The sequence below is a fragment of the Oryx dammah genome, unplaced genomic scaffold, assembly GCF_014754425.2.
Source record: "Oryx dammah isolate SB20612 unplaced genomic scaffold, SCBI_Odam_1.1 HiC_scaffold_2, whole genome shotgun sequence".
NCBI classification, from domain to species: Eukaryota; Metazoa; Chordata; class Mammalia; order Artiodactyla; family Bovidae; genus Oryx; species Oryx dammah.
In genome coordinates this window covers 27,283,978-27,296,164 of record NW_024070186.1, presented here as the reverse complement: position 1 = coordinate 27,296,164, position 12,187 = coordinate 27,283,978, and the positions used below count along the sequence as shown (strand labels likewise).

Sequence of the window (12,187 nt, the reverse complement as noted above, 5' to 3'; positions counted from 1 at the left end):
AAACTAAACTTAAACTATTAGTTCACACCATAGACAAAAAAAAAACTAACTCAAACTGGATCAGAGACCTAGATGTAACAACTAAAATTTTTAATTTCTTAAAAAAAGCAATGGCAAGAATCTTTATGACTTTGGTTGAATAAGAGGTTCTTAGATACAACACCAAACTTACAATATATTTTTATTTGGTATTTTGAGGGTCATCAAAATGTAAAATGCATGCACATTACCAATAAGTCACCAATAAGAATTTTGTGAAATACACTTAACACTAATATGTCAATTATACCTCAATAAAACAAGGGAGGAAAGTCCCTAAAATGAGATAAAAATATTTGCAATTACATATAAGATATATTTCCAGAATATATAAAGAAATTTTATAATTCAAAAATAAGGCAAAAAAGATAATTTTTAAATAGACAAAGTATTTGAGCAGATATTTAACCACAGAAGATAGATGATATAAGCTTAGCTTAATAAGCTCATGAAAAGATGTTCAGCATCATTAGTGATTAGAGAAATGCAGGTTAAACCACAATAACATAATATAACACACTCAACTAGAGTGACTGTAATCAAAAAAGACAGTATCAGCTGGTGAGAGTGAGGAAAAACAAGAACCTACAAGCCTTGCTTGGGGCAATGTAAAAGGGTACACCCAATTTGGAAAACCATTCCTTGTGAAAGCTGCTCAGTTGTGTCTGACTCTTCATGACCCCGTGGACTACAGCCTGCCAGGGTCCTCTGTGCATGGAATTCTCCGGGCCAGAATACTGGAGTGGGTAGCCATTCCCTTCTCCAGGGGATCTTCCCAACTCAAGGATCAAACCCAGGTATCCTGCATTGCAGGTGGTTTCTTTTTACCATCAAAGCCACAGGGAAGCCCCAAGAAAATTGAAGAGGGTAGCCTATCCCCTCTCCAGCAGATCTTCCCAACCCAGGGATCGATCCCGGGTCTCCCACATTGCAGGCAGATTCTTTACTGTCTGAGCCACCAGGGAAGCCCATAGTTTGGGGGTATTTTTTAAGTAAAACATTCCATAGTTTTTTTTTTTTTTTTAAGTGAAACATAAACCTGCCCTTCGACCCAAGAGTCACATTCCTTGGAATCCATGTGCAATATCTGAAAATATATGCCCACACAAAGACATGTATTTGATTGCTCATAACAGTATTATTCATAAAAGCCCCAAATTAGAAATAACCCAAATGTCCAAATACTGGTGAGTGAACAAACAAATGTGGTATTTCCATAAAACAGATAACTATTCCTCAAGTAAAATGAAAGAACTACCGATGAAACATGCTACAACATGGATAACAATGGCTAAAATAAAAAATAAACTTCTAAAACAGTATACTGACTGAAACAAGCCATATAAAAAGACTACAAACAGTATGATTCTTTTTTGTGAAATATGTAGTAAAAAGGCAAATTTATAGAGACAGGGGCAATCAGTGATTACCTTGGCCTGGGATTTTGAGAGAGGATTTAATGCAAACAGGCATGAAGGAACTTAGGTGAAGATGTTCTAAAACTGGCTATATTGATGGCTGCCCAACTCCATAAGTGTATTAATAATCACTAAACTGAAAACAGAAAAATTAACATCACCTATAAGGAAAAAATGGCTATGATATGTCTCCAGAGAAAGACATAGGATCACTTAGTGGTGTTCAAAAACATTTAACTTAAAGTAATTGACTTTCAATATTCCTTGTCTTGAGGAAACATCATAGAATCCCAAATAACTACCTATAATTTTCAAAAGTTTTAATAGCTTGAAAAACATCAAAAGGCTAGCAACTGTCCCACATAAAAGTTAATGAAGGAGACATGACACCTGAAAGCAATACATGATCCTGACCTGCATCTTATAGGCCAACCTGCAGAGGGCAGATTGGACGAAAGCTGTCAAATGGTACAAACTTTCAGTTATAAGATAAATAAGTACTACAGATGAAATGTATAACATGATAAATATAATTAACACTGCTTATGTTATACATGAAAGTTGTTAGGAGAGAAAATTCAAAAAGAGTTCTCATCACAAAGAAAATTTTTTTTTCTATTTCCTTAGTTTTGCATCTATAGGATATGAGGGATTTTTCTCTAAACTCACTGTGGTAATCATTTCATGATGTATATAAGTCAAATCATTATGCTGTATACCTTAAACAGTGTTGTGTGTCAATTAATATCTCAATAAAGCTTAGGGGAAAATACTAATAAAATTAAAATTTTTTAAAGTAGATACAAAGATATATAGATTGAGATATATTTAAAAAGGACATTATTGGTACAGTTAACAAAACTGGAAAATGGACTGCAGATCAAAGTATGGCATCAATGTCAAATATCTTTAATTTAATAAATGTTCTAAACATATATAAGAATATTCTTGTTAGCAAATATAAACTGAATTAACCTGAGGTAAAGAGTCCTAATGCATAAAACTTACTAATGATTAAAGAAAATAAAATATATATATATATCTCATCACATACCTCCTGTGATCTTTCTGAGAAACAGAAATAAAGACTAATAAAGCAAGTGAGGCAAAATGTTAAAAGTTAATAAAGGATAAATGGAAGTTCTTTATATTATTTTTGCAATGCTTCCATAAGTTTGGGATTATTTTAAAATAAAGCACTAAAAGTTCAATAAAACAGCAAGAGACCAATACTTATTTGACATGACATTTATTTCTGAGCAACAGCCAGTATCATGCTGAATAGGCAGACACTAGAAGAGTCCCACCAAAGTCTAGAATAGAAAAAGATGCCATTTTCCACTAGTATTTGACATTGTATTGGAGATACTAGCCCACGGATTAGACAAGAGACAGGAATTAGATGTTTACAGTTTTGAAAGGAGGGAAAATAAGACCATTTGCAGAATGATGATACAACCATATGATTGTAAATATAAAAAATAACTGAGAAAAAATCCCATAAGAAAGCTGAATACAAAATTAATATACAGAAATTACTGCCTTTCACTTATAACAGAGAAGCCCAAGTATTCAGTTAAAAACAAGCCAAACAAATTGCTATTTAGCTCCAGCTTCGGTTTCAGCCTCAACATTTAAAAGCCCAAATAACTACTTTAAGGACAGTTTTGCCATTCTTAAAATGGTATGACATTAATGATCTTGTGATCACATAGTCCGTCATCACACCTAATCAGTGGAATACTTCAATAATAACAATGCTATTCACTCCTCAGTAACGTGTTTGGGTAGTAACAGAAAGCACAGCCTAATAAATCAGAATTACTGTGAGCTAAGCAGAAAGTGAGTGGGCCACTATCATCATTCTGCTTCAGGCAAAGACAAAGGTGTATAAGAGATATTTGAAGTTGCCTTTTCTTATACAACGTTTTCATATAAAAGCCAGTATTGCACACTGGCAAAGGTCTCTCCAATAACAGAAAGAGTTAATATATTTTGTGGATAACAATTCCAAATAGCAACAAGCTCTAACATTTTTCAGGAAAAAAAAAAACACAATACTTTGCCATTTCAGGAAGAAAACAAATCCCCTGTGTTATGTGTGTAAATACATTAAAAAAGATCTTGTCACATCACTACTGGATTGGGAGCTGATGGAGTACAGCTTTAACTATGCTATTTAGATTTTCTAAAATATGTAACCAGGTGTTATTCCTGAAGTGAATAAAAATAAATAAGAATGTTTAAAAACTAGTTATGCATTCTTAGAGAATAACCCATTGCCCCTCATTAGTGCCAATGTCAAGAGAACTGTCAGGCCTAGAGCTCTGGACCTGAGTGGCTCAGAGTCTTAAATGAAGGAAGAAAGCATTCACAGTACTCAGATGCCCAATGCTGAGAAAACTCCTGAGTTCTACTTGGTGATGTCCATCTTTTGCCTGGCTTCCTGTACCCAAGTTCCCTCACTCTTCTTCCCTAAATGGGACAGCAGCCACCCTGTACCCTACCCAGAACCAGGATTTATTTGCTAATTCTGCACCACAGAGGTTGAAGCAGTTCATACTGACTGGATATTCCATGTTGATCGATACCAAGAAAGCCCAACGAGTGGGCCTGATAATGTACCCCTTTGGGTTTCTCAAACAAAAATGAGGCAGAATGAAAGATATTTAATCTGGTGTAAGCCATTCCTGAATTATACAGATTTTATGCCATGAAAACACCTAGAAAAGTACTTTCTAACAGATCAGACCCCTTTTTAGGATGAAGAAGAAAATGATAATGATATTATTTACCATGCATTACCATGTGTCAGGGATTGTTCAAGAGACTGAAAACAGCCCTGACAATGTCAAGTGGGAAAGACATACTATAAACATTATAAACTGTTCACTAAACACTCCACCAGGCTCCAAGAACATCTTATGTACATTATTTCACAACCCTCTGCACGGTAGATGGCACTCTCCCCACTTCACATGTAAGGAAACTCAGGTTAGTGAAGGTGAAATGACTTGCCCATGATCACTCAACTAGAAAGAGGCTGAGCAGAAGAGGAAATCGGGTGCATCTATGCCAGGTCTCCAGTAATCGTCTTTGTCTCAATCCAGGTCCTCATTCCCTTGGAAGGGAAGCTCACAGTGAGGACTCACTGAGGTCTGGACAATGAACCCAGATATGAAACTGCTGATGTCAGCAGAGCAGCAGACACAGGGGGCACCAGCTAAGGGCTGGTAACTCCGCATTCAAAACTGCAATGCCCATTATGCCAGGAGCCCCGAGCCCCACCAGATGTCCTGGCCAGCTCTCAGTTGTTCCCTCTGTCTCTTAGAACATGGAACATCCACACTCACTCTCCTGAACGGAGCCCCCACTATTCCCAGACCATGGAGTATTCAAAGATCACCAAAAGAACTCTCCAGCACCAAAGTTGTTGTTTCCTGCAAGTTCCCATTCTTTCCCTCCCCACCCCACCTTCTGTGCAAATAAAAGTAGCAGGGCAGATGCTCCTATTGCTTGGGAACATAGAGGTTGGTGACAATGGCATCCACCTTCACCTTATGGGAACTCAGGAGGGTCCCTCAACACTGATGTAGAGCTGGCCCAGGTTCTACCAGCCACAGCCCAGACCGAAGTCACCACCACAGGGAATTTCTTAGCCAGTAGCCAAGAACACCAGAAAGCCAGCCATAAACTCGGATGCGGGCCAGAAGTGCAGAGAAAAGCACTGAATTTAAGCCCAGGAAGTTTCAGTTCCCTTTATGACTTTGTCACCAATAAGCAGGGGCCTGACTTCAAGCACAAACTGCCCTCTCCTAAACACCTCAACTGCTGAATGAAAACAAGTTTAGTGATCTTAAACTTTGGTATAACACAGAATCTTTGTGGAGGTACTTAAAAAGAATTCCTCCATCCATGACTTCAGGAACTCTGTTCAGTGGTTCTGGGATGGGGCAAAGAATCTGCATTTCACAGTAACTGGCCAGAGAAGGCTGGTTGTCACCCAATTCACACACCAGTGGTTTAAATGAGCATCAAGAGAGGCCTGATTTAAACAGAATTCTGTATAAAGGAATGCTATGCAGCCCTCAAAATGAGAACACATAAGCTATTTTGTTAAAAAAAAAAAAAAGAGTGAGCGATCACATGGACATGGGTGGAAGGAAATCCGTTGAGGCCATATGACGTTGTTGCTGCCGCTGCTGCTGCTAAGTCGCTTCAGTCCTGTCCAACTCTGTGCAGCCCCATAGACGGCAGCCCACCAGGCTCCCCCATCCCTGGAATTCTCCAGGCAAGAACACTGAAATGGGTTGCCATTTCCTTCTCCAATGCATAAAAGTGAAAAGTGAAACTGAAGTCACTCAGTTGTGTCCTACTCTTAGCGACCCCATGGACTGTAGCCCACCAGGCTCCTCCATCCATGAGATTTTCCAGGCAACTCCATCCATGAGATTTTCCAGGCAACTCCATCCATGAGATTTTCCAGGCAACTCCATCCATGAGATTTTCCAGGCAAGAGTACTGGAGTGGGGTGCCATTGCCTTCTCCGATATGACATTGTTACCTATCCTGAAATCATTATTGGATGTTTTCATCCATTAATACTGGAGAAGCTGAGCCATACCTTCCCTTGGTCACCAAGATCCGCAGCATAGATTCACCTTTGAACTGATCTTCAAATCAAAGCGCCGTCCTCTTCATTATCTTGAGGGGAGCCTGACGTCTCACACTCAGCTAGGCTAGTTTCTGGCTCCTGAGTAAACTGGTTCGTCCTTCGGCAAGACGTTTCATCAACAGAAAATTGCGCTAAAACGGATACACCTCTCCCATGTAGTTTACGTCAAAATTAGAGACAGTAAACTCAGTTCGGGCTTCCCAGCTGGCTCAGCGGTAAAGAATCCGCCTGCAATGCAGTAGCCGCAGGAGACATGGATTCGATCCCTGGGTGGGGAAGATCCCCTGGACGGGGGACCTTATTCCAGTGGAGAATCCCATGGACAGCGGAGCCTGGCGGGCTTGTCCACAGGGTCGCAGAGTCGGAGACGACTGAAGCGACTTAGCAGGCACACAAACTCTTGGTTCAGTTAATGGAAATGTAAAGATAACTATCGTCATGCTAACTATATATCGTGATAGATATATAAGCTAATCCTGCAGGGGTTGCTATTAAGACACTCAATTCTAACATCGCTTTTCCTTTTTCAACTCCGCTGCAAGGATCTGACAGTCATTGACAACACAGGCAAACAGAGGCTTAAGGATGTTATCCAAAACCTGCTTCCCTCCAGGCTCAGCTGGTAAAGAATCCGCCTGCCACGTGGGAGACCTGGGTTCGATCCCTGGGTTGGGAAGATCCCCTGAAGAAGAGAAAGGCTACCCACTCCAGTATTCTGCCCTAGAGAATTCCACATGGGGTCACAAAAAGTCGGACACGACTGAGTGACTTTCACTTTCACTTTCTAAAACCTCACCTCACTATTGGACCAAAAGAAGATAAAAGGTCACTGCCAGGGCGAGGTCTCAAGGGACGAGGGAACTACATCTCAGGGTCCTGGTGCAGCATTCCTCTAGTGGGACTTGAAATTTAGTCGGTTTTCCGGTTAAGGCTTTCCGCTTCTGAGGTCAACACGAGGAAAGCCAAACTCTTGACCCAGGAAGCCTAGTCTTAGAGCTGCATGATTGCTCCGCCCCCTTCAGGCCTATAAAAGTATTTGTCTACCTTGAACTACCCACCACAGCTACAGCTCTTGCGCAACACAGACGCCTCCATTTCTGTGGGCGGAGCCTGAAGGGGCAAGGATTAACGTGAGGCTGCTTTCCGACTCAAGTTCCGCCGGCGTCACTCACGTCATCCTTTGCCCTCCGCTGTGCAAACCGGTCCATGTGAGGTGCGGAAAGCTCAAAGACGCAAGGCCAAATCCAGCAGCTCCCCTAGACGCCAGGACTGAGTGACTCCCCAGAGGCAATCCCAGAGTTCCGAAGACTCGTTCCTCGTCCCGCGGTCCTGCGCCTCACCTCCCCGCGTCGGCCTTGCCTGTCAAGCGGAGTGTCATTACCTGTAGGACAGAACCCTTCCTCTCCCCAGGCCCGCGGCGACATTGAAATGATGGGCAGCCGGCCCCACAGCCCCAGCGCTTCCTCTGCAGACCAATGGGAACAGCAGGCCGAAGGGTCCGGCCCTGCCAAGCGCCGTCGAACGGAGGAGCCCGCGGACCACGAGTTCGAGGTAGCACCCAGAGTGGACAACGTGATGGGGACCCCAGACATGGGAGGGCTCACCTCCCTGGTGATTCTGGCCGACGGCTATGCCCTGCATCTGCCCCTGGACGAGGTCGACCTGGTGCTGGAGCCCGAGCCCACATCCGTGCTGCAAGTTTCTCTTGGGGATCACACCCTCATACTGATCCCTGGAGCCCTCCTGGGCTCGAGCAGCGAACTCCTAGAAGGGGAGAGCCACTCGGCCCTTGTTCTGGAACACGGCTCTTTCCTGAACGCTCCTGGGGAATGCACCACCCTCGAGCAGGGATTCTATGGACCTGTCCCAGAGATCGCTGGCCAAGAAGAGGTCTGTGAGGAGGACGCAGACGCTGTGTTCCTGCCGGCTGGGATGAATGCAGCCGCCAGCTCAGTTGCTGGGCTCCTCCTTTCGCCTAGAAGGGCATCCGACCCAGACCTCTTGGGCCTAGTCCCAGAGCCCTGGCCTCAGGCGCCCAACCCTACTCCAGAGAGAGGCTCTCCTCACCACCAAGACAACCTAGACTTGCACGTTCCAGAGTTCTTTCCCGACTCACCACTCCAACCTCTACCTCCCTCTCCTTGTCCAGGTTCTCACGAGCGCCCCCAACACCCTCCTGTTCCTGCTCGAAAGGCCCAGAGACGCCTGTTTCAAGAATGAACTTCCTCCCACAATTCTTAGCCACCGGCTGGGACCAGGATTGACTGTTCTGGTGACTGCTGTGTGTATGTTGCCCACCCAGCCAGAATCACAAGGCCGTGATGCGTTTTGGATGCACGCTGTCTTGCAGAATTTTGCAGCAGTTGCAAAATTTACATCTAGCTGGCTAGATCCCTGGGAAGGAAGCTCACCTGGGCAAAGAAAAGCCTCTTGAAACACAGCGTGCTTTAAGACAGCTACTTAGGTTTTTCTCTAGGGAGGTCACCCCTAAGCAGCTCTACGCCTCCCCCCCAACCCAACCCTATTTCTCTTCAAAGTCAAGTGCCAGCACTTTTCTTTAAAATGCCATCCTTTCCCAGGCACCCTACGACTGCCCCTCCCCCTTGTTCTCCCCCCAGTAGAGTAATTACTAGATGTGTCTTGTTCAATGTAGTTTTTGGCCCTAGTGTCCCAACTTTTCTAGATGGTGGCTCTAGCCCGTTTGGGGGATCTAGCCAATTGTTGTATGTGCACAAATGTTTGTTGGATACAAAACAGGGAATGGGGGACCATGATTATGGCCCTTCTTTTTGAATGACTAGGTTGGCAAGTGGTTTACTTCTATTGCTAGCTTTGTAAGGGTAGTTTCCAAAAAGAACCAACTGTTTTTCATTTTTCTTACATACTTTTAATGCAATTCTGTTGTCATGGAAAAGTTTCTAATTCTAAAGATTCTGTGTTTTTTTGTACTTGTAAGATCCCAAAAATGTTTGTACATTGCTACTGGCATATAGAAAAAATTTGCTCTTATGTTGGTCTGGTATCCAGAAAAATTATTTAATTTCTGCAATCACTTATCTGTAAATTCTTATGCTTGACTGATAAAGATAATATCTTTATCAGATAATAATAAAGATATATCTATCTTTATAGATATTTTTTGTGCTAAGTTGCTTCAGTCATGTCCAATTCTTTGCAACCCTATGGACTGTAGCCCTCCAGGCTCCTCTGTCCTTGGGATTCTCCAAGCAAGAATACTGAAGTGGATTGCCATGCCCTCCTCCAGAGGATCTTCCCAATCCAGGGATCAAACCTACATATCTTATGTCTCCTGCATTGACAGGAGGGTTCTTTACCACTAGCACTATCCTGGAAGCCCAAGAAAGTGTTAATCACTCAGTCATGTCCGACTCTTTGCAACCCCATGGACTGTAGCCCTCCAGGCTCCTCTGTCCATGGAATTCTCCAGGCAAGAATACTGGAGTAGGTTGCCATGGCCTCCTCCAGGGGATCTTCCAAACCCAGGGATCAAACCTGGGTTTCCTGCATTGTAGGCAGATTCTTCACTGTCTGAGCCACCAGAGGGCTTATCTTTATAGATATATCTATATCTATCATATATATGTAGACATATCTCTATATCTATCTTTATGGATCATAGTATCTCCAAATAATGATAGTACTGTCTCTTCTTTTATTTTTTGACAAGCTTCTTACATCTTATTTTTCTTTAATTTTTTTTATTGGCTATTACTTCAAATACAAATTGAACGGTATGGTTAATATTGTCATCCTTTGTTTTTAGGAAGTATAGTTGATTTACAATGTTAGTTTTATATATACAACAAAATAATTCAGTATTTTTATGGATTATATTTCATGTGACATTCTTACAAAATAATGACCATATATCCTTGTGCTGTATAATATGTCCTAGTTGCTTATCTATGTTATACATAGTAGTTTGCTTCTCTCTTGCTCTCTCTTTGGCTACACTGGTCTTATTGCTGTGAGCAGGCTTTTCTCTAGTTGTGATGCATGGGCTTCTTATTGTAATGGCTTCTCTTGTTGCGAAGAATGGGCTCTAGGCACATGGGCTTCAGTAGTTGTGCAGCATGAGCTTGGTTGTTTCACAGTATGTGGGATCTTCCCTGACCAGGGACTGAACCAGTGTCTCCTGCATTGCAACGTAGATTCTTACCCACTGGACCATCAGGGAAGCCCCAATTTGTTTCTCTTAATCTCATACCCTGTCTTTACCCTCTCCCCACTGTTAAACCACTGGTTTGTTCTTTATATCTGTGAGTCTGTTCCTGTTTTATTATATATATTTAGTCATTTTATATTTTTAGATTCCACATATAAGTGGTAACAGAGTATATGTCTTTCTCTATCTGACTTATTTTATTATGCATAATGCTTTCTAGGTCCATCCACATTGTTGCAAATGGTAGGATTTCCTTCTCTTTGTGGCTGAGTGACATTCTCACATCTCCTTTATTAATTCTTCTAAAATGGAGAGATGACAGAATGATTCAGCCCTGAAACATTAGATGGAGACAACTAAGTAGTTATATATTAAAAACTTGAATCCCCAGATCTCTTTTAATCTTTGGCCTACAGAAGTGGCCCACCACTCTATGAAAACTTGCACATCTACCTTGCTCGAAGATGATGCAGAAGCCTCTGCCTGGCAAGGCAACATGGCACCAACCTCATTTACACCCATCCCCTCTCTTTGCCACCAGATGGTAACTAAAGTTAAGCATAATATGATACAATAGAAAATCAGAAGGTTCAAAGCAATGGGTATGGTACACTGATATAATACCTAAAGTAGAATAATATATCAGCTAGTGGGGGTGTGGAAGGGCCTACAGGGACACTGTAATAACTAACCAAAAGTAATGTGCTGGGGAGGCACAAGCATCATGAGTTCAGTGGGCCAGGGTTGGCCAGTGATGGCAGGAGATGCCATTAAGAAGCTAGACTCCTTGGTAGCCTTTGATCTGAGTGACTGACTGTACAAACTAACAGTGACCAGACCACTTACGACAACAAAATTCTGACCCACAAACTGTGTAGCAAGCAGCCCAGAAACAAAACCATAAGCCCTGTTGTAACTAGCCCCAATGGTCAAGATTTTGTCAACAACTGCCAACTTCCCTAATTTTCATCCCTCTTTCTGGTAGTCCAGACGGTAAGGAATCCCCCTGACAATACAGGAGAAGCAGGTTCAATTCCTGGGTCAGGATGATTTCCCTGGAGGGAATGGCTACCCACTCCAGTATTCTTGCCTGGAGAATTCCATGGGCAGAGGAGCCCCGCAGGCTACAGTCCACGGAGTTGCAGAGTCAGACACAACTGAGCAACTAACACTTTCTTTCTTCTTTCCAACTCAGGACCATTTTAAGAAAGTCAAATATATTATGCTTAAACTGCAAAATCCACAAATCAAATCAATTGTATAGGATTCCCTGCATCTAGTTAGCCTGCCTCTAGCTTTCCCCTGCCAATAACCTCTATTCAAACACAACAGAAGCCCTCCCTTTTTACACTATAAACCTTTCTCACTCCCTTACCTGCCTATCAGCTCTCAAATGCAAGTGACAGGGCTGACTCTCTTGCTATATGTCAAGCTCTGAATAAGTAGCCCCTACTTGTCCTACTTTGAGCAGCCTTAGTTCACATTCAGTTTTCCTGGGGTCCCAGTGAGGCAGTCTCCATTCCCCACGGCCATAACTCTCAGCCTTGGACTAAGTGTGGTATTCACAGAACACCTTGTGTGTAAGCTACTCTCAGCTTATCGTGTCCACACCAATGTGTAAAGTCCATGGCATGTCTGAAGTCTCTCATTGCATTGAGTTCCTTAGCTATTTATTCTCATTTGGGTACCAGGTTTTGTTACTGGTTCTGCTTATTTGGCATCGTTGGTGACATCCAGACATTCATTTTAAGGCCCTTTAGTTCTCTTTCATGATTCCATTTTCTGCTATGCTGAATAAAAATCTTGTCCATCACAAGGAAGGGAATCACTGGGCAGAACACAAAATTGTGTCCTATAAGCCTGCTGTTC

General features: G+C 42.5%; 1 protein-coding gene across 1 annotated transcript; it reads left to right on the top strand.

The window, feature by feature from the left end:
- Positions 1-7,563: 7,563 nt before the first annotated feature.
- On the top strand, positions 7,564-8,352 carry LOC120881418 (proline-rich protein 23C-like). The gene has a single exon (XM_040265126.1). It carries the CDS (start codon positions 7,564-7,566, stop codon positions 8,350-8,352), a length of 789 nt encoding a protein of 262 aa, XP_040121060.1.
- Positions 8,353-12,187: the final 3,835 nt, after the last annotated feature.

What these genes read in the sequence shown, in the direction of transcription:
- LOC120881418 (XM_040265126.1), top strand. Translation starts at nt 7,564, where the DNA reads ATGGGCAGCCGGCCCCACAGCCCCAGCGCTTCCTCTGCAGACCAATGG.